At 38.9% G+C, this 23,025-nt stretch overlaps 2 protein-coding genes across 2 annotated transcripts in view; both read right to left on the bottom strand.

Moving 5' to 3' along the window:
• si:ch211-285f17.1 (sickle tail protein homolog) overlaps positions 1 to 17,214 on the bottom strand; it is a 108,908-nt gene extending 91,694 nt beyond the window's left edge. Inside the window, exon 1 of the mRNA XM_053342424.1 lies at positions 17,095 to 17,214. Within this exon, the coding sequence (XP_053198399.1) occupies positions 17,095 to 17,164 (70 nt within the window). The 5' untranslated portion in view covers positions 17,165 to 17,214. The remainder of the gene's footprint in view (positions 1 to 17,094) is intronic.
• A 2,388-nt stretch (positions 17,215 to 19,602) lies between these two features.
• Positions 19,603 to 21,116, bottom strand: LOC128382560 (OTU domain-containing protein 1). Its single transcript, XM_053342553.1, has one exon. It carries the CDS (start codon positions 20,971 to 20,973, stop codon positions 19,630 to 19,632), a length of 1,344 nt encoding a protein of 447 aa, XP_053198528.1. The 5' UTR covers positions 20,974 to 21,116; the 3' UTR covers positions 19,603 to 19,629.
• Between the last annotated feature and the right edge of the window lie 1,909 nt (positions 21,117 to 23,025).

The raw sequence follows: 23,025 nt of genomic DNA, 5'->3' as shown, positions 1-23,025 counted from the left end.
GTCCAGGTTGCAACTCCCCATCTTCTGGATTTCCTGTTATTCTCTTTGATGCATTACACATCAAGACTGAAAAAACATAAAAAGTATGTTTTAATCTACAACATATAACAACATAAATTGCTTCATCATCTTTAATAGATTTTATTGATTTTACGTGGAAAAGCATATCACTGAGAGGCAAACTTGGTCAAACCTACACCAGATGCTACAGTAAAACTCAAATGTTCTTCACAACAACAATTTCTCACTAGAGCAAACAATCAATATTTCATCAGAGACTTTTTAGTAGCCCCCAGACTCATGAAATGAACATCTGAATCTGAATCTCTATCCGGAACACATACTGTATCTTAAATCAGTTGACAACAACAAACCATATTTTTTCGTTCCAATATGAATTCCTTTACTCTCCTCTGCAGCATTAGCTGTTGACTGCTCCTGAAGAGAAGTGACTCAAAGGCAGGGAAGAAGATGATGAGACTCAGACAGTTGGGACCAATTAGTCTTAACACTCAGCCGTTCCCTGAGGAAAGCCAGCCCAACATGTCACATTATCTGCTGCATTAAGTCACAGTGAATGCAGCACTGATCATGACAGAGGGACTGAGCATACAGCCTGCCACTCATTCAACAGGTCAATGGAGACAGTCAGGAGGAGTGCTGTCTCTGCCATTATCATCAACTGTCTCTTAAACAAATGAGATCGATCGAGCTGAGTCTACAGTATCGTTGACTCGCCAACACTCTAATTAAACCCAACAACTTGGCCTGAAGTTTTTAAGGTTGGCACCTTATATATGCATTATATTAATATAACATTGAAATTTAGAGGGACAGCTTTTAAATATCGCCGCTATTGGCTGCAAAACTCCAATGGAATAAAGGGATTTAGTCACAAGCTCTTTTTGTTACTTTTAATTAAAGTCTAAATATTTGTAAATCAACAGACAGACATAAACCAATAGGTGACCAATAGCATTGATTTATGGAAAAAAATACAATGATGAAATATGGAGATACAAGGTTTCTGCCTGACAGCGACAATATTTTTGCTAAAGCTGCAAATAAAGATTATTTATATTATCAATTAGTTATTTAGTCTATGAAGTGCCAGAAAACAGAGAAAAATGCCACAGTGACATCCTAATTGGTTATGGACACTAAATATTCTTCTCTGCTCTAAAATTATGTTCAAATAGAGTCCTTCTAAAAATGCCAACTGCCAAAAAATGCTAAAATGTCAACATGCAGCAAATTAAGTCATGCCATGTCATTCTGGTGAGGTCCTTCTACCCTTTCTTCACACTTCTTAACAAGATGCTGAAATAGAAAACGTTTCCCTCAAATGTCCTTACATGACTCACATGACAAGAGGCAACAAACCAGAGTAGAAAATGATAAATGAAGAGTCAATACTGAGAAGTTTTACAGCTTTCACTGAAAAGGGATTATGCATGAAGTCCCACAGTCTGTGTCATCATGAATTCTTCCTCCTTATGTCCTGTCTCTGGGGCCCCCCTGTGGCCTTATGAATCACTCCTGCTCTTCACCCTGAATGGGCACTGACATGTACACACTCACATGCTCAAAACCCACACGCAGTTTCGAAATGTCTACTTCTAAACTCATATTTTCATCTAGTTAGCCCACAGGCGGTGGCTACGCATTAAGCTCACAGCCTCATCCTATCCTTTACGCCTCAGCATTTTAGGAGAGTTTAGCTTCTTATCTGGACAGCCTGTCAAGTGTGTTATTGGAGGCAAACTGAATACCTCTGCCTGAAGTATATAAAGAGGATATAGGGAGAGACAAACCATCTCTCCATTTAGACTGATGTAAATAAGAGGCCTCTCCATTCTCTTTATGGCTTATTGATTTTTAGTTCGATGGCTGGCTGGAGCCGCAAAAAGGGAATGGAGGGAGATAGAGAGAAAGAGGCAAAGACAGAGGAGTGGTTTTCCAATTCTGAAACAGCAGTATCTTTCTGGGAACAAAAGTAGAGTCATCTCAACTGCATGTCCACCCCATTAAGCTCATATGAAGACCTGAATAAGTGAGAAAACTCACACAAACTGAAAAATATGTGATAGTGAAATCAGTGCCACCATGGGAAAGTGTTTCAGTAAGATAATTATATTCCTCTGAATATTATGGTAATGAATGGATTTTTGTTGTGACATGGTATACTCTGTTTGTGTCTCCGGTGAAACAACCAAAACATTATAAATTAGTCTTACAAACCAAAAGGTTGAAACCTCCCTGTCAGATGTGGTGGGTAAACACAATAAAGTTATTCTCATGTTCTGTGAATAATATTCTGGTGTTACAGTGATGGAGTTAAAGAGATGAGGTTTACAGTGTCATCTCTGGGGATTGTTTGATGCAGAAATACTGCTTAAGGCTGCGTTTGCCACAAATATGTAGCCAAAACATACACAGCCAAAACATTCACATCAGCTCAACGAACAGCAAAAGGTTAATCTATTTTAATAAATGCTTTAGTCTTTTCATGCATGAGAACAAAGTAAATTTCTGTAACATGAGATAATTTTTTGTAGAAGTGAATTTGATATGAATATAAAGAACACATTAGAGCATGCATTCATGCACACACTGGCAGACACTGACATCCACACCATGAGGACCTGATAGATCTTGTTGTTAGCATTATGTAAACAGCTTGAGAAGCAAAAAGAGCCTTTTAGTGACTCATTTATTATGGAGGAGTAATGAGCTTGTTTTCGGTGCTGAGACAGCTTCAAGCTCGGTTTCCCCCTGCTCTTTGCTTCCCCCCCCTTTTTTTTCTTTAAAAAAAGGAGACTTTTTCATGTTTATGCTCATCATACACATCACGAAGCCCTGCATGCACTCAAGTAAAAGATATACTTGGGCCTGTGCAGAATTCAAGCCTGGATGCTTGTTAATCTGACATAAACATACAAATATGATATGTGATTTTTTTTTTAGCCACTAGGAGGCAGCACTATGTATATTAGAAACCTATATTGAAACTATTGGAATAAGGAAAACTTTAAATTGCAGACCAAAATATGAAGAACAAGAAATGTTCATCACTAAAATAAAGGCAGTCTTAATGAGAAAATTCCTCTGCATAGAATTTATTTTCACATTGTTGCATTTTCTTTCTTTCCCCCTTGTTTTGATTTTTTTCCCTGACAGTTTGAACATGATTCTGCAATGCAAACAACAAAACAAGATTCTTGTGAATCTGTTGTTGACTACTGTGGTTAGACTGAGTGGAAATATTCCCAACAGTTACAAATGCAGCACAGGATTTCTTTTTAATCTAAGAGAAACGCTCCATCCAGCCTGAAACATGCTGCTCAAGAAGAAGAGATTTGCTCAATGAATGATATGAACTTTAATGTGCTCTAGCATAAATTCCTCTGTAGAGAACCTGGAGGTTTTTCAACCTGAAGTAAGTATGTAATGCTTCATATTGATGACTTGATCTCTGCCATAGAAGCTGTGGAGTACCCAAATGTATGTTCATGACAGTTATTTCATTTTTGACCTTTAACATGTGAAATTGACATTTGTCAAAGCTCTCAGCAGGACTGTGAATAATCTGTGTGTCTGTGTCTATATCTGCATGTGTGCATGTCTGTGTGTTCACATGCTTGCCAAGAAAGTAGATTTTCATTGGAGGTTTTCATGGCTTGAGTCTCTAAATCAAGCTGACAGCTCGCAAATGGCCGCCTATCATCCTCATAAATTTGCATACTTTTACCGGTGAATATCATTCCACTCAACATCACCAATACACTAACTATTATAATTATATCATAAGTTGTAAATCAGATGGGGCTGAACTGTGAGGAACATATGGTGGGAATATCACAGTGGCAAAAATATGTCTCTATAACTCACTGGAAAGAGGATTGCAAAAAACCTTATACAAGTATCAAAGTATGACCTCACCACTGATGAAATCTGCATTGCACCTTAACAGGGTCTATTAAAACCAGCAATTAATGTCAAATCTATGTTAAATCTCTACATCTTTATAACCTATGTCTGCACAGGCAATATAGATTAAACTAACCAGTCATGCAAGCATCTCTGCAGATCTTCATTAATGTGGATTTGATTTTCTTTCATTCCTTGTTGAGCATCTCTGCCCTGCCCCGATGGAGGGCAGGTGAATCAGCCAAGCACTTGGATGGGAGATGAAATGTATGTAAATGATTTTTCTAACTTCAAGTCATGAGAAAGGTTGTGGGGATGAGGTTAGAACAAGTGGCATACTATGTGGTTTAGAGGGATGAAAATGGCTCAGGATGGGCAGGTTTCAGTGTAAGACAGAAGATGGAAAATAAAAAACAATACTTAAATCATTCTTTCTGAACACAACCCCCCCCCCCAAAAAAAAAAAACATTTTTCCTTTAATCCCCTAAGAACTTTTCAAATCTTAAATATCTCTCTATGACCTGAAATACTCATCAAAAGCTTGTATATAAATGTAATAGTTTGCATGCAAAGTACTTACTAACTTTAGGTATTAGAGTTACTCTCATAAACACAAACCATTTTTTTAATCAGGCCCATGTGGATAAAGATTTAATGAGATTTGTGGGCTGGCAAATGAAGAAAACAACCTTGCTGTCATAAGATTTTAATTCACTAGATTCATTGCTTCCTGATTAGTGCTGAGACATAGGACATCACTTTTTTCCCCTAACTGAGTCCCACCCACTTTATACCAGCTAGTAGTATGGTTCATATTAAGAAGCTGATTAAAAAATTAGGATATCAGTCTTTCTAAAGTTGTTTATTAAAGAATTGTGATCAGGATATGTACTAAACGGCACCAGTTGTCAACTTGTCAGTTCTCCCTAGTGTACGAAGTACACAATGGTGACACTGTTTCTAAATAACCCTAAACATATCTTTGACATTTTGGGTTTCTTGTTGTGCTGAAGATTTTGAGGGATGGTGGGGTGGAAGAAAAAAATTAAATAAAAAAAGAGATAATGAGTTTCTGTGTGTGCAGTTGCCAAAGTCCCAGCAGTGAATGAGCAACAGCGGGGACACAACGACATGCGAACTGCAGTGACAGTGAACACCAGCATCCGTGTCACAACACAACAGGAAGTCCTCCAATTGTACACACAAATGCAAGTAGGCAGGCACACGTACACACACGCGTGGCCTCACAAACACACAGGGCTTCAAGTCAGCAGCAGAGATCGGCTGAACCAACAGCATGGGCCAGTACCTGAGCAAAACACAGGACAGAGATAAACTGATGCAAAGGCACACAAAATGATGAAGACACAAAGAAAGGCACATTAAGGCGGTTCATGTGGAGCTTAAAATAGTGATAGAAAATAAATCAGGGTTAAAAGGCTAAAAATGATGGAGGAAAATTGTGAGATTAAATGGATGAAGGACAGGGGTGGAGGGAGAAGTCATGCGATATATGAAGCTGTGTTTTAACGGTCTGGTCTCAAGACAAGAGATACAGATTCTTTAGCTTCACTTCTCTTCATTATGCTATGGCTCAAATGCTCCTTCAGAAATAATGAGCTCCAATCTTTATGGCTTTCCTCTATGGCAATAATAGGAATTAACAGTCCAGTCCCTCAGCTAGAAATAGCACCGACTTGAGGCTAATTATAATAAATTGCACAAGAAATAGCTGCAGGCCCTTGTTGACAGCCCAGTCTATGGGAAACAGAGAGTTATGTCTAATTATAAGTGTATTCTCAAGCTGCAACATCTGGCACTTATCTGTTCAAATCTCAGAAAAAAAATCTGTAAGTGTCATTTAGAGGTAACATGTTCCACAATCACTGGCTGACAACAGTAAAAACTCTCACTTGACAAGAGTCAATCTCATCCTCTAAGACAGGCCTTGCTTATGCTCCACACAGCTCCAGTGTACCCACAGTGGGTCTTTGTTTTCCTGGGTTAATTCATCAAATGTGTCTTTTCAACAGGAAAGGCAACCTAACTAGTGAACTGGCACACACATGTTTTTGATTGGCCTTCAATTTCAGAACTCAGGTCAGGGGTTAGTCTGGCCCACCCCTTGTCTGGCATCTGCCCTGACCTTTTACCTCGTCACAGGTTTGTGTACACACATGTTTCAGTGTATGTGTCCAGTCGAAACTGAGCTGGACCCCCTTGAGTGTGTTTCCTGTGCTGCGTTGCTCTCCCGGTCTCCCTAACCACATCTCCTGCATCCCTGAGGTGCTGATGAAAAGACTTCAGAGGCCCGATTCATCTGGGCCAAGGCCTTCTTAATGAACTGATGAACACACTGTGGCGCAGAGAAGCTCTGGGTGCTGGAGAGGCTGATTAAAAAAATTGAAGGGGAGGGAAAGGAAGGAGAGAGGGGGAGATGAAGGAGAAATGAATAGAAAGGACGAGGAGAAGAGGAAAAAATCATCCTCTCTTGAGGTAGAACTGGTCCTTCAATCTCTGCTGCTCCTCTGCTCCTCTTTGGAGAGAGTGCAAGAGGGAGGGGGTAGGGCTTTGGCCAAAAAAACCTGGAGTCTGATCCTCATTAAGAAGGACAAAGAACATCAAAGACCAGCCCCAAACCTCTATCAGTCAGGAGCACCCACAATCCCCATGATATTAAAACTCCAGGGCGCCATTCAGTGTCAAGTTCTGAGGCAGGCGCAGGGGCTCGGGTGACTCATGGGTTGGGGGACTTTAGGGTCCTGAAGGTCAGTGGAAAGTTTTAGCTAATTTCCCCTCACCTCAGTGATTGGCCACTGCGGAATAAGCTTTCTGTTGGAAGGGGGAAGAAAAAGAAGATGATGATAACTAGCGGCTGTGGGTAGATAACAGAAACTAGCAGCTGAGTGAACAATACATTTTAAACTATTTAAACTTAAAAACACACATCTTTCCTCTGCCTTAAATTTGTCAACTAAGTGACTGAATCATTTTCTCAGAGTTTATTCACCAGTTTAATTCAACTAAACCTGCAAAAATCTATTAAAGTCTATTAAACATACAGTTTAATAGACTTGAGATACTAAGAGAGCTTCCCAGTTACATGCATTCTCTCACTTTGAAGTTGTATCAAGGTTATTTCATGATATGCTACATAATCTTTACAGCTTTCCTACCATTTTCATGAAATGTTAGTACTATTGTAGGGGAAGTACCTCTGAGGGTGGTCTCAGTGACTTTGTTAAAATAAGGAGCATGTGTGTATGGACTAAGGTGCAATCAAATGTCTATCATGGTTTGCCATGCGTTAAATCCATGGTTAAATCCCACAACAATGCCAGCTGGGAAATATGGTAACATAGTAAAAATGTTTTTTTTTTAGTTATTTTTTATGTTTAAGCAGCAGTAAGCCACCTGGGGGCAGCAGAACAAGCTGTGAACACAATGACGTGATCACCTTATGAACTTGTTGTGGCAGGTGTTAGCAAACTGTTGCTTATTAACACATCTAGAAGACTGTGAGAAAAATATTCCCCTGATAAATACATGACTCTTTAGCTATCATCTGCTCCTCTATGATTGCTAGCAAGTCACTATGTTTGTCTGTCTGCTGTTTGGGACGGAAACTGAGTTGATAAGAGTGGTGAGAGTGAACGAAAAACAATCAGATTGTGGAAAGTAGAACCAAAACAATGAGCTGACAGTTGATGATGATGATGTTAAAATGCGCCATAGAGCTGAAGGCAACTTTAGGTCAAATTCTCAATGCTCTCCACATTATAGAGTAATTTCATCCACTGTTCATATAAGAATAATTAGTGCAGCTAGGATAAAATATCCATTGCTTTCACACAAAAACAAACAAACAAACAAACAAACAAATGTTTACATTTTGGGATGATCTAAAAAAGTATGTGACATAAAACATGTATAACAAGTTTACCTTGTTACTTGTGAGAAAACCAGAAAAGAACCAACAAAAAGAAAACAGAAAGCAGTGATTGAATGTTAGTTAGTTACAAATGGACTTGAGCTTTTCTCAAGAGAGTTGTGTGACAGACTATGACAAGTGCACACAACGCTTGGTTACACTTTAGGGATAAGACCAATCTTGAGTATACATTCCTCCCTGGTGGTCCAAAATGCACAGCTGGGCAGACTCAGGTCACAACAACATATGATGACTGAGGAGGCTGTTTCTATCATACACACAGCAGGCATCAAACACACACTGATAACTCCTGTTTCATGCAGCAATGCTGGGACATGAACTCCAAAAAAGGTTTGACACCTCCCGAGGTGTGAAAATTAACATTCAATAAATTGCAGGTCCATCAACCATGCTCATACTTGTACACACATCAAGACATGCATGCATCTGTGTATCATTATCCAAGTTTAGGAGTCGCATTGTTCTTAATAAAACACAATCGCACACAGATGTGTGAACAGGCAGTACATACAGTAAGTTAGAGTGAGCACCAATGTGTTTTTTAGGCTGACAGAGTAACTGAAGCAGAGAAGCAGAGAATAGAGGACCTTGCTGACCTTGCCAAAAGATCTGATGATTGCTGCCCCCTCTTTAGACACCCAGGCTCTGCTATTAAATCTCTTACACAACTGCTGGCCTTTGCAATGGCTCTTAACAGCCAAGCCCACATCACAGCGTCCAGGTTCACATATATAACAGAGAAGCAATACATCATATTTCGTAGTTAAACATCACTGAGTCTTTGCTCTATCATATCATCTGTAAGGATGGAGCTCTGGTGAGCTTCACTGAAAACTATGTTGGGCTGCAAATAGCCCTAGTTTCTACCTGTAATGTGTCCATTCTACATTCAAGCCACAGAACTAAGCATCCATTTCTCAGAGAAATGTTTACAAGAATATAGTACAACATTTAACGCTGTTTTGAAGGTATTCCTAGAGTCATATTCCATCCACTGATTAAAAAAGAGTTTTTAAACCTTTTCCCAAGTTGCGATTACTAAATTACCATCTTTATATCAATTAGGACAAGAAAAAAAAAACAAGACAATAAGGAGGGTTTAAATAATCTTAATTGTCTTCATAATTAGCAGCAATTGACAAGAAGGAACCATCTTTCTGCAAGACCTTTTATACATTCATCAAATCAATAAGTTTGGCCATAACATAGAAACTATCTAGGTTTAAATAAGGTAGGTGATTAAATATAATAGAAAAAGCTCTTAATGCAAAAAAATCCTTTGTCTTCAGATTACATTTTGATGAAAGGATCAACAGCCATTTGCCAATGCCAGTGTCCCAGCAGCACACTTATTGGCATGCTGGTATTTCATAGACTTTCCAGGGAGTAAAGTGGATTAGCCCAACTTGACCTGAAAATTCACAGGAAGTTCCAAAGAAGTTGAATTTACTGCACACAGGAGTTCCTATATTCATTTCCTCATTTCCACATAGGGAATATTGCTGATAAAGCAATGCTTACTCTGCTCATTTTTCTCTCTTATCATCAAAAGTAGATTTTGAGACCAGTTGGAATGGATAATTGCTGTATGACTGCATATGAAGGTGCTTTTTTATTATTGTGGGAGAAAAAGTAGGGAGTTCAAGCATTCTGTAGGGTCATCAGAGAGCTTCTCAGCACTTCTCAGCACTCAGGATCTATGCTTTCCTCCCACAGCCCCTTGCTGTGACCGCACCCAATCAGTGGCGTCCCATCCACTTATAAACACCCACTTGTATCCTTGCACTAAACCTCCCATTTATCACATTGACAGGAGTGGCTTGTGGTTATTGACTGGGAGTGGATTCTTTTCCCATCCACAAGCACAGTTATCAAATTAGATACTCAAGCAAAATATTTGGAATGTTAAATGAGCGGTGTCAGATGGCTTGAAGTGAGCATAAATTACTTGTAATCATGAAGTGCTTATCAAATACAGCATGTTACTGTGAAAATGTGCTCAGGCATGTGTGTGTACATGAATGTGTGTGTTTAAGATTATTTAATATCTCTAAAATGTATGTACAAATATTGTGGGGTACTAGTTTGCAAAGAATCCATATCGAAATGACGCGTTACAATAGGGTGATAAAATAACATAAGAACAAGGCTTATATTTGAATAGTAACACACACACACACACACACACACACACACACACACACACACACACACACACACACACACACACACACATTCAGGCTGTAGCATCACATATTTACCATGCAAATAGAGAGTGGTATCAATCTTCTTATCCATTGTTCAGCAACAAAGTACACAATTCCCAAAATGTCAAACTATTGCTGAAATGTACAAAAATGAGCTTTCACAATGATAACAATGTGGTATGCAGACACAGGAGTTCTTTTGTGAATGAGAGAAAGTGTGTATGTGTGTATGTGTGTGTGTGTGTGTGTGTGTGTGTGTGTGTGTGTGCGTATTTGCTCAGGCCAACCTCTCTGGCAGTGACCCAGATCTTTTGATTGATTTGTAAAGTCATTAAAATCACAGTTGATCAGTGCAGAGTTTGAGGATATGCCTAAGATAAGCCTAATTATCAGGTATGCACACAACACACACACACACACACATACACACAGCAACACTCAAATTAAGCATCAGCACATAACCTTAGTCTTATAAACGCTCCCTCAATTTCTCTCCCACATACCTATTTGATATATTTTCCTTTGAACATGACCTCGCTGCAACATCAAAGGACAGGCTATTTGACTTTTCACTCATCTGTGTCCAAATCAATTTTTGTTCCTGTTGCACCTTTGAAAAAAAAACCCCAATGTCATCAAGGGCTGTCATCATGCATCATTAGTGCTTGGGGAGAGCATACAGAGAATGTAACTACACCCTGTTTCCCAACAGAACAGAAATACATCCAGATTGTCTCTAATCAACAACAATAAAGCGGAGATATTTCAAGACCACTGCACAGGGCAGATGAATGACGACCGTGCGGAGAGCTGTGGCACCCTTTGGGAGTCATCATTTTAACTGTGTACACTCCTATCTGTGACTGATCAGGCTTTAGATCATCCCAGACGTAAGATGACTATAAACAAGACAGAAGTGTTTGTTTACTTCTCAGCCAATTCTACAGGCGACAAAAGTGCAGTGGTGGGAATGACAATGCTGTGGTGTCTAGGGGTGCTGTGAGTGATTTTCAGCTCAGCTGCAGCAGCCAATAAGAAGATTTAAGTGGCTGGTGCTGAAAGGTCCATGTGTCACTTATTGCTGCTGAACAGGTGAACCTCATTATCTCCCTATTTTTCAAATCTGAGGTGGTGAAATTGTACACTGACATCATGGTTCTATTGGGGTTTTTTTTAGAAAACACCTTATCATATCCTCTTCTGGAAGGAAACTCGTGAGAGGGATTCAATTAGAAAAAGAAAAAGAGGTGAAAAACATCTGGTTTCTCTCCACATTGCACCAGCATCCTGCAGCTGGACACACAGAGAAGTCAGGAGAGGATGGATATTTCATTAAGCACGCAAAGTTTCATGATGCAGAGCCACCAGAGATGATGACTCAACCAGGAGTAATTCTAGCCACAAGATAGCATCTCCTGTACAGTATAATGCACTTAATGTAAATCTCTATGACGTTTCATCTTTTTTTGATCTTTCTAAAATACCACTTCTCTTTGACTTCATTTTTCAAGAACGACCTTTATGTTGACTCTCCTTTCTCACAAATGCTTGATGAAGGAATAAAATGTTGATAGTCAGAAAATAGTACAGTCAGTTTTTTTTCTTTCTTTCTTTCTTTCTTTCTTTTTTAACAGGCCAAAGAGAAGCAAAGTGCTTTCACTTCCTCCTGTTCGTAACATTAGAGACAGATCTCCTCTGTAAAGTACCTGGAAAAAATATGAAAAGGTCGGCAGAAAATGATAGGAATGTGAGAGTGCCAGAGATTAAATACGCACACAGATTTCAAAAGATGTTCCTGTATTAGGCACATCTACTACTACGTCTATTACCACTATTATAAATGACCATTTCAGCACATTGAATAGCTTTTCCATATTAAATGCCTTCACGAAAAGAAACTACAGTATAATAATGATTCAACACATGTTTAATAAACGTGTTAAAGTTGAAAGAATTTTGGTAAGACAAACTTCACACAGACAGCTCTGTGATTCACCCCAGTCTGAAAGTACACGCAGCATTTAAAACAAATTGGATATAAACTCAAGGTTACTGCCTTTTATCTGAGAGTGACGTTCCCAGTTAGAGCTAGAAAAACAACAGCATATTGCTCTTAGGGCAGAGAGAACCAAAGTGTACCCTTAAATCTTTGTGTTTTGCACTCTAAGGGAATTTAAGAGCCCTTAAGGGACATGCTTTTTAATCCAGTGTGCAAACAGCTGTTTAGCATCTCAGGGGCTTGGCTATTTCAAGAAGGATCATCTCAGGTGCCTATTCAATGAGATCAGCATCTTCAGTGGGACTGACAGCCGACCAGACATGGCATTTCACACCTTCCCCTAGTGGACAGCTACTCAGTAAACGATGACATTAATATTAACGAGTGAACTATGTATAGAAAATATGTCTTGGGAAATTAAGGCCATGCTTCATCCTCACCTTCACGTCTATTTAATTTGTTTTCATAGAGAATTATAAGCTGCGTTAAACAGAGTCAGCCCCTGGTTTCTAAAGCTTGACACTGGTACAGACACAATCTGCATTCCTGAGTTGGTTAAGAAGAACATTCTGTGATTATCATTCCAACACAGCATTTGCCATTTCACCCTGGCAATCGCAGAGGGACTGTGAGTATGATAGCATGCAGCCATGTTTACGGTTCCCTTGACATACAGACAATGGAACACTGATACGTGATAACAGCAATGCAGCTTTAACAAGAGCAAAGTGAAAACTCATCTAAAGTGATTTTTAATTGGTTAATGAAGTCAGCAACACAGCATGATCTCCCATTTAGTATGATGGATGGTGGTTTTAACCTTCTTCTTCTTTCCCAGTGCTTAATATTGTTGTAAACACACTGTGAAATAATAAATTCATCAACGTAATTAAACTCTTCATTTAACAAATAATGTGTACCTTTCGCTTATTATGTTAAACCTTCTTATTAAAGTATGGCCAGACAAGGTACTGCATTAGTATATGCTAATATCTTTCCTTAATAATAGACCAGTGACTCACTCTGTTTTGTTCATTTAAGCTGCAATCTGTAACTTATTTGTTTACCTGACTAAGTGTTGTTTGTATGCAGTGAGGATATTGTCATCAATGATAACATGAATGCAATTACCTTATTTACTGCAGTGTTAAGGTATGACAATACTGAAGGTGTGACCTGAAACAACCAGTCAATATTTCTAAACAGCACTTAACCACAGTAAAAGCAGAGATGTTTCAACGTGTGATAAAAATATACTAAACTGAGAACTTTAATCTCTACAGGTACGTGCTTTTCATACCATATTCTACCAATTTCCATAAAATGCTGTATAAACAATTATCTAATTAGTATCTGAAAGTCACATTACCAAGTCTAATGTGCATTTGTATTTCTCTCATTGATTCCTGACATGACTGTCTATTATTTTCTGTTTATCTTTTTAAGCAAATAGTGAAAATAATTGTTCTAATTTCCCAGAATCAAAAGTTGCATCTTTTATATCTTATTTTGTCTGAACAACAGTCCAAACTAAGTTTGACAAAGAAAAGCACAATATCATTACATGTGAGAAGCTTAATCCAGCATATCGATTATTAAATTGTCAAAATAGTGACCAATTTCATTTCTGTTGATCGTCTAATCAATTAATCAGCTTACCGTCACAACTCTACTTGCTGTAATCACCAAATGGTCCTCATATCTATTCCTAAATGGTATTATAAATTATCAATATTTCATTTGATATAATAATTGTAATCTCATACATAGAGGATTCATGGATGTACAGTGAAAGATGAAGCACAATGATATGGAAGATAACAGTAAAAACAGAAATAAAGCTTCTGAAAGAAAGTCTGAGAGTGACAGAAAATTTGACTTCAACATAAGTTTCTGTTTTTAAACTGGCTTGGTGTACAAAGAGACATGACACACTTAACTAAATGGAAAAAGCTATAGCACCAGTTAACAGAACTTCTTGGCAAAGAGCAAACCAAGAATGGCTTTGAACAGATATTAGCAGAGATCAACTCAGTGATTGAGTTGGATGTTAAAGTGCCCCGCCCCTCTCTTCATGTGAATGGCAACCAAAGTAATGGGTGAAGAGACGCAATAGCTTCATTCAGCTATCCAATCATGACTGCATATCTTTTCCCCAGAAACTGTTGACATAATCTTCAAATACCCTTGGAAACCTGAGATGACGAACATTGTGGCTATGAGTGCAGCTGTCCAGGATGTAAAACAGCTTGCTTAAAGACATATCACTGAATTACTTGTTGAAAGTTCAGACAGCCATTCTCGAAGCAAAGAGCATGTGTATAACGTTGTGTTCACCCCAGTAAAAGGAGGATCAAAGACTAACTGCAATTACTGTAATGATGTCGGCAACACCCACAGTACTATCAGTATTATCTACATTACATATGCAGAGATAAGTATATTTTCAGTTACAGTTACCTTTCAGGAAATCAAAAACACAATCATACTCTCTGACTCTCTGAGCAGGAAAAATGACACTTACTGGTATGTACAGTATGATATAATGTTGACACTTTATCAAGAATAATAATGTCCAAACAATCTTACCTTTCTATTTGTCTCTTGTCTAATTCATACTAAAACGGCATTTCCCATCACCAAAAACAAAGCTTTTTGAAACATCCAGAATGAATATATTTGTCTTTTTGAAGGTGCTGGCAGACATCTGTCACCCTTTCAAAGATGTGATGGTTGGACTTCCATGTAGCAGTAAGTAAGAAGCAATAGGTGATAAAGCTGATACTATTACTTACAATGTCTTTTTTTGTGTAATTCTAAAAAATGGCTTTACATGCATAGAGAGAGAGGTTAAAGGTTAAAGTACACAATAATCTCTTGCACTTTTATATAATTCTCCTCATTTTACTGCTTTGCAACTGGCACAACATAAAAATAATTCCACTTATAACATGTTTATGAAACCTTTTACATTTACTTTCTAGGGCTTACCTGGAAAATGTCCTCTAGAACACAGAAATTAATCATTTTTTCCCTGCCAGCAGCAGCAGCAGCAGCAGCAGCAGCAGCAGAAGCAGCTGCAGTAAGGAAATGGTTAACAAGTTGGTAGTTATCTTGAGCATGCACAGCTATTGTGGCTAAACAGACAGAAAGGATCATGCTGTGGATAAAATTGCTAACTTTATTAGTATAAAGTAAACAAAAGAAAAAGATGTAACAGTACTGCTCACTATTGATCATGTATCATGAAAAAATTGCAGTACACACAGCAGATTACTGCTTTAACTCATGTAAATTGGAGCAGCACCACCACCGCTCCATCAGCACCAGCTTTCCTCTTTTGACAAATTCACTACTCACATCTGCTGTAGCATTCCCTCTAGGTGATGGCAGGATTATTAGCTGTTAGAGGAGACTGAAAATGAATACAGTGATGGTTGAGCTACTCCTCTGCTAATATCCAGGTGCTATTTTGTATTTTATGGTGCTAATCTGATGAGTGGATGAGTATTAAAACTTGGTGAGATATATAAGCCAGGACAATATAAGTCCAGCAGCTGGCCTTGAACCAAGAATGTATGTGAGGTTGTGCATGTGTGTGTAGAATGTGTGTCTGTGTTATGAGTGTCTGTGAACATCACAGAGAGAGAAAGAGAAGAGATTGAAACTTGACCCCACTGTCACCTGCCTCTGGACAGTAGGAGAAGCAGATAGGCTGAGTCAGAATGTGTGGTTTGCTGCTGAAGCGGCTGTCCTGTCTTTCCACACATCAACCCAGCATGCCCTGCATACAACCTGAGCTTTTACCTGCGCACAACATCAGCACTTTTCATCCTGCTGCCGACATGCATGTTACTAACTGGCTGTGACAAAACACAAGAACACAAACTCCCAGAACAGCTGCCATCATAAAAATATTTTGCAAATCTATGACAAATGGTGCACATGCGCCGTCATGGCACCAGAATGTACTCAAGATGCACCCCTCTGAGGGGCTTTGCAGCAAACTGGCAATTTTCCATTGCGTCCTTCCTCACGTGTTCTGTCACTCAACCTGTCACCATGGAAATGAGCTCGGCTTCTGTGTGTCTCATGCTGTTGTGCATACACTGCAGTACAGAGAAGCAGAGGCAGGCACAGCTGAAACTGTCGCACATCACATACAACCAGAAGCACATCTTTAACCCATCTACTTGTCCTGAATGTGATCTTACTCTATCGCCATTAATATGTTGTACTTAAGGTTACTTGAAGTCTGTAGCATGCAGTGAAGTGGTCAGTAAATGTGTCTCAAGGTGAGCATCACCTTAGTAAGACAGAGCATGAGAAGTATTAGACTCACTGAGGAGAAAAAGTTAGCAGCAGCACGTAAAGGGCAGCTGCCACTTCAAATCAGTGTATTGAATGACTCGCATGTAGCTGAATGGGATCATACTACCGATGCCAATGCAGACTGGATCACAGGTTAAGAAGAGGTGACCACTCATATGTAAGGAACACATCACATATGTGGTATGATCAGTAACACAGCAGCAGAGATATATATGACATGTATATGGGGAGCAGCAATCAGCATTATCTCAAAGATATTAGACAAATAATAAAAAGTAAGTTGCTTAAAAATGGATGACAGGAAAACCTTTAAAAAAAAGATTTAAGCAGCTGGAACAGTTTGCAGTAGATAAAATGTATGTTTGGCATATAGGGAAGTTAAATCTGATGTACTGGGTATGTGGATTACATAAATAAAAGAATAAAAGGAAGAAAATGGTAATATTTCTCGATGGGGATTCTTATGTTAAAGTAGCTTTAACTATGTTGTGTGTGTCCTGTACTGTACATGAATAAAAGAAATATGTTACTATCAAAGATTCTTGGCAGAGAAAGAGGATAAGCCAAACTCCTTAATATACCAAAAAAAACTTGAAGAGTTTTCCAACATAGTGTTGTGGAGTTAAACCAAGGTCAGCACAAAGAGGTTAAGCAACTCAATAATTTTCCTTACTGTGAAATTTGGGACTTCCTTTGTGATCACTCGGAGGAAGGTCTGCGAACTGCACCCGGTGTCCCGACATGTCCGACAGCTTACAGGTCAGAGCCACACGACCACCGGACTGGGTTGCTGTTCTCCGTTAACTTCCGAGCGCGCTGGGTTGAACTGCGTCGAGGTGACCGCGTCCCGGCCGGTCCAGTTTGACTCGTGGGATTCCTTCTAAGACACACTACACACACCAGAGGGGAAGCGTCTGTTGACTTTCTCTCTACTCCCTCTCTGTTTCTCTGTGCTGACTGCGTGCCAGTACTGCGGTGAAGCAGCCCACCCGGTCCAGTCTCACCTCTGCTCTGTAGCCCAATGGTCCACACAGAAGATACACTGAAGCAGGGAGACGCACCATCCCTCCTCCCACACTAAGAAAAAAAAAAAAAAAAAAAAAGATAAAAACTTTTTTTCTCTTAATGTCCACATGACTGCAGGGTTACGTCATCACTGTAAAGCTTTCAGGGAAAAAGATACACAATAAGCCCATAATAAAGTAGGAAGCTGCGCAAATATGTGGATGTTACAGTTGAGCACATTATGGGACCACTTTTTGCCCAGAGCTCGTTATCAAGTTGGCAAGCTCAACCAAAGTTATCAGTTTTTCATCATATAAAAAATGGCAGTAAAGTAAATGTTTAATTCAACGTTTCTAAAACATGTCACTCCAAATTGGCTTTTTCGTCGTATTTGTGAAACATCTCACGTCTTTTTTTTGGAAGTCAGAGTATTACGCAGTCCATTTCCTCCACGCAGTAGGTAATCCCACTTTACAGCCAGCTTGAAAACAGAAGTACACATTCCTTTAATAATAACTTTGTCAAAGTGTATATGGGGGCCTAGAATGCCACCTAATGGAAGAAGAGTGAACCTGACCAGGGAGCAGGCATCTTTGACAGCATCACATAGGGTGTGGACAAAATACTTGAAGTGCAGCTCAATGCAACAGCAGTACAAACTACTGTTTCATCAGTAATGACAAATATAACTTAAAATGTTCCAGCAGAGCTAAGTTCATCTGTGGCAGTCCCAAAAGGGCGCTATTGTAGTCACCCTCTGTATAACAAAGTTTTAAACATTTTTAAATATCACTTTAGTCTTGTCATGTGGTGTTAGGCCCTGCCTTTTACTTCTTGCTCGGAAGTTAATTTGCTGACTCACAAACTTTTTAAACGTTTCTTGGGCTGTGTTTCTTCTTCTTGAGTCTCCTAAATCCACAATGTCTTAATTTATGTAAGCCAAAGACAGATGTCAAATGTGGAAAATTTCAAATGGTGTTTTTCATAATTTTTAATATGAAAACAATATCTCAAATGTTTACAAAACCCACAGAAAAAACATAATGACAAATACAAAACAGTGTAAATATTACATAAGGAACAAATATTTAAGCTGTTCTCAGCTAAATATTATCCCAGGGAGTTCTTGTTCACTAATAGGAAAAAGTAATTCATTCTTAGAGGCAGCAGTCAGACATTTAGAGTATAATGGTTGTAGGCAATGCAGGTTATTTCTATTAAAAAATATATTTAAGTACAAGTGAATAAAGGGTCAAAAATTTGGACACACCTTCCCATCCCCTTTAATGAGAAAGTATTTTGGCCATGCATGTGTAACTTCCATACACTTATAACACATTGTCTCTTGTGCTCTGTGCATTGAGACCAAAGTCACTTAATATATTGTGGTCTGCAGCCTGACCTGAATGAGGCTGCAGACTCCACGGTCACTGCACGCAATAAACTCTAAACATCACTTTTCACTTTAGGACAGCAAGCGGTGGAGGATGACTGCAACACACATCACCTCATCCAGCCTGCCTAGTTGCAATTTAATGGATTGATCCCATTACGCTTATGTGCAATTCTGCACACAAGGAGTGTAGCCAAGAGACAGATAATCAAGTAATTAGTCTGTAAAGTAAATGTGCAGTCATCACAAATCAGGTTTCTTAAAAACTTTATTTGAAACAATTTGTCAAACATGAACTGGAATAATGGAAAAAATGTTGACTTGAATCAAAACTCTCTGGATTACTGTCATGTAGGACTTTGTGCAAAAGAGAGTAGCTAAACAGATATTAAATATTGTAGCTATGATGAAAAACTGCAAACCAAGTTCCTCTGCATTTGATAATATTTGGCGACAGACTACAAGGCATAGGCATGATAGAAAATCAACTGCTCTGCCAATAAAAGGCAAATAAATATACTCAAAAGCACTTAATGTACAGCATATGAACAGCATTAGAGTATTCCACTCAGATCAACATCAAACTATCAAGAACAGGCTCACACACTTGCAAACACTTTCAGAGACAACTGCCACTAATTTGACAATGTTGGTAAGTACAAAACCAAAGTATTGTCCGTGCACTGCACTTCCTTTCTCTCACAATATAAATCTTATAAAAAAATAATTTAAAGCATGTAGAAACCAAGCAGAGTCCATAGTTCTGCACTCCATGGTGGCAGTGGAAATCCTAAATTCTCAACATTTCTTTCACACACAACCATTTTTTTCAATGTACATTTTTGATAATGAAGCCGCCATTGACTTTGCCAGTTCCTCATCCCGTTTCCTTTGCATCTGTGAGTGTCTGCACCAGTCTTCATACTCCGGGTTGGGGAGACTCTTGTCCAGGAGAACGTCGTAGTGACCATTGCTGAGCCAACTCAGCCAGATAGCTGGTTTGGATCCATCCTCCTCCCCAAGATAGTGCACCATGGTGGAAACGGTGGGGCTCTCCAGGCTCCCCCCTGTTGTTAGGTGGATGTTGACGTTCAGCATCTGGCTCATGGCGAGAAGCTCCGGGTATCCGGCCCAGGCACCATCCTGCGCTGCGTTGATCAGGAACTCTCCAACATCCCCTTCGATGATTGGGTTAAACTCATCTAAGTGGTCAGCGATGTGGTGCACAGTCTGCTCCCTCAGCTCCCCGTGCCTCGCCTGGTCCCCGAACGTGGCTTTGACCACAGCTCTGTACAGACAGTTGCCGTCTGGAATGATGTGGTACCTATATTTGTGCCTCTCCTGGAGGTACTTGTTTTGTTTCTCCACTTCAGCCAAGTACCGGGTGACTTTATCATTGATATCTGCTCTCTCTTGGCATCTCTGTGGAGGAGCCTCCTGCAGGACACTGAGCTCAAAGGCCCGTCTCTTATCTGATTGTGGAGCTGCGTTGCCACTGCTCAGGCCACTAAAATCTTCCTTTATGAGGTCTTCAGGCTGAGTTGCACCAGAGGGAATTGGCTCCTCTTCATGTAATGAGACCCATCCATTGCTTCTGAAGGGGGTAACGTTCACCGAAACTGTATCATCCTCACTTGAATTCCCCACCAGCCTCTTATATTCTTCTACTCTGGGTCCACAGATGTCATTACTGATCAAAACATGGTTTCCAACCAGCTCTGGGCAATCATCTGTCTCATTTCTCAGCTGATCCATCAAGTTCACAAACACATCTGAGTCATTACAGATGATACTTTCACCATCATGAGTGTTGGGAGACGGTGGTTTGGACTCCCTAATGATATGGACAGGCAATGACCTCTCCACTCCATCGGGTCTGCGTATAAGGATTTCAGCAGTCGATGTGAAGTAGATTGGCCTCATTGATGAAGCTTCGTAGCATGAAAAGGCAGGCATGTTTGCGGAAGAAGCAGGCTCTCTCACTGGATTCCCGTTGGTCGTTGGAGTTGTGTCTGCTTGTGTAAGTCCTGCTTTATCAGCCTCTGGGGAACTCGCTGTAGTCCCGTTCAAACGCTCAGATCCGGTCGATAAAGTTATCGTAACTTTGCGGGACGACCTCGGGTAGTGTGTCAGCACACTGTTGTACAGCTGCATTTTGACAGAGTCCTTTATACCAAACCACACCGGGCTGTTACGGAAAGATGACAACAACCGCTAAAAATATCCTCCATGTCATCAACAACAGCAAAGTTGTAGAGGACGTTTCCATGGTCCTGAGTGCTGTTACCACTGACATACAGCCGAGGAGACGGTCCAGTTTAGCATTCTTGCGTCATTTGCAGTTGGGGTGCCTCCCTAATTTTAGACCAAAAACTGTAACAAGACTCTACCCGCTTCAACAGTGTCAAGTAGGCTCAATTATAGCAACACAGTTTCCGTTTATACGCTTTTCTGATAAAAAATTAAAAAAGGGTTAGGGTTGACAAAACAGTTTTTTAATTTAAATATCAGCCTCTAATAGACTTATATTTTTAAGACATTATGGTCCAGCTCATGTACTGTTTCTATGCATTTGTATGTAAGAAATAAGCAGGGCATAAAGTTGTGAGCACATAAAACCACCAAGAACAAATCAGTGATAACTTAATATAATCATCATACTGTAAAGCATACTGTTTACTGTATCAATGTATTATTTGTTATCTCTTTTTGAAAGTTCTGGGCAACAGGTTTTTTCTTCTTCTAAGTTTGTAAGGCAGGTTATCCTGCTCTAAAATAATAACATTCATAAATACATACATATATTATCATTATTATATATTATTATCATTATTTTGTGTATTTTATTTTGTTTAAATGTTGTAAGGTTTATGTTTTGTGCCTCAGGACCCTCTCTAAAATGAGATAGTTCATCTAATGGGGTTTTACCTACCTTTACCTCGAATTAAGTTTTGTACAAACAAAAGAAGCTAACTTCCTGATTTTATCTAAATATAATAATTTTTAAAAAAGCGCAGTAAAAGCAGTATAAATTTATAGTGTCTGATTAATAGGTGATCATTTACACTTTATTTTGAAAGCGAAATCTCCTGATTTCCGTTATTATTGCTGTCAATAGGCAGTTTGACGCAGTTCTCCACTTTCAGGTCCTGACTCCTGACTGATCAATGTAAGGGATTTGATGTGTCACGGTTTAAAGTAGTTGACTGACAACTTGTGAAACAATGTTCTGTTACTCTTTAGAAAAATACTTTTACTCCTTATTTCCAACATTAGAACCTCAACTTCATTTAAAACCTAAAATGGAGAATGGCAGAATTAGAATATGAAGGTTTGGAAAGTGTGAAAAACACATCTAATATTTAGCTGGGTCTCATTTATGCACTATGACAATAAATCTAACAAATACTAAATGTATGGTTTTCAGTGAAAAGGTTGGCAGCTTACTAATTTTTAGTTTAACATGTCAGGAGGACAGCAAAATGTCAAACACATGTAGGACTACTACTATCATAACAACAACAATGAATAATATATAGACTTATTTATTTATTTTTCTTTTTTGATTTAAAAAAAAAAGAAATAGGTTTTAACTGGAACTGCAACTGACTAACACATATTTGCAATAGCAGGCGTTGCTTTGAGCGTATTGCTATTTTTAACACATTGTGTGACTGTTTGAGCCTGTCCGGTTGAAACAGAGTCACACAACATATGTTAAGTAAGACTGTGAATTCTTAATATAGACATTACCTCAGTGGAGTCAGTTAACTTAAAAACTATATAGCCATATAATTCCTAAACTGAGATACTAACACAAGGACTTCAGTGATGTTACTAAACCATGCTTTTACAATTTTTCATAGACTTGTTGTTTGTCCTTCATTAAAATTGTGTCAGACATACAATACATTTTAATCCTATGGATTAGAGTCCCTGTAGACCCCAGCTATATTTTTTGTCCTATCTCACATGTGCTTTATACTATCATTACAATGTTTCATGACTTTGTCAATTCATACAATTTGTTCCTAATAATTAATATAATTTTTTTTTGTTAATTAGTGGTGTTTAAACAATGCCAGTGTATCAGTTGAAAAGGAAACTATGTAGGTTTAATAGATGGAACTATTTATTGAGTTCATGTTTGCCTTGGGTCTTAATTTAAAGTATCACACACTGTCAGGGAGGGTAGGGACACTCTGT

The sequence above is a fragment of the Scomber japonicus genome, chromosome 21 (genome assembly GCF_027409825.1).
Source record: "Scomber japonicus isolate fScoJap1 chromosome 21, fScoJap1.pri, whole genome shotgun sequence".
NCBI classification, from domain to species: domain Eukaryota; kingdom Metazoa; phylum Chordata; class Actinopteri; order Scombriformes; family Scombridae; genus Scomber; species Scomber japonicus.
The sequence above is the reverse complement of the archived record's forward strand: the minus strand, read 5'-3'. Positions and strand labels throughout refer to the sequence as shown.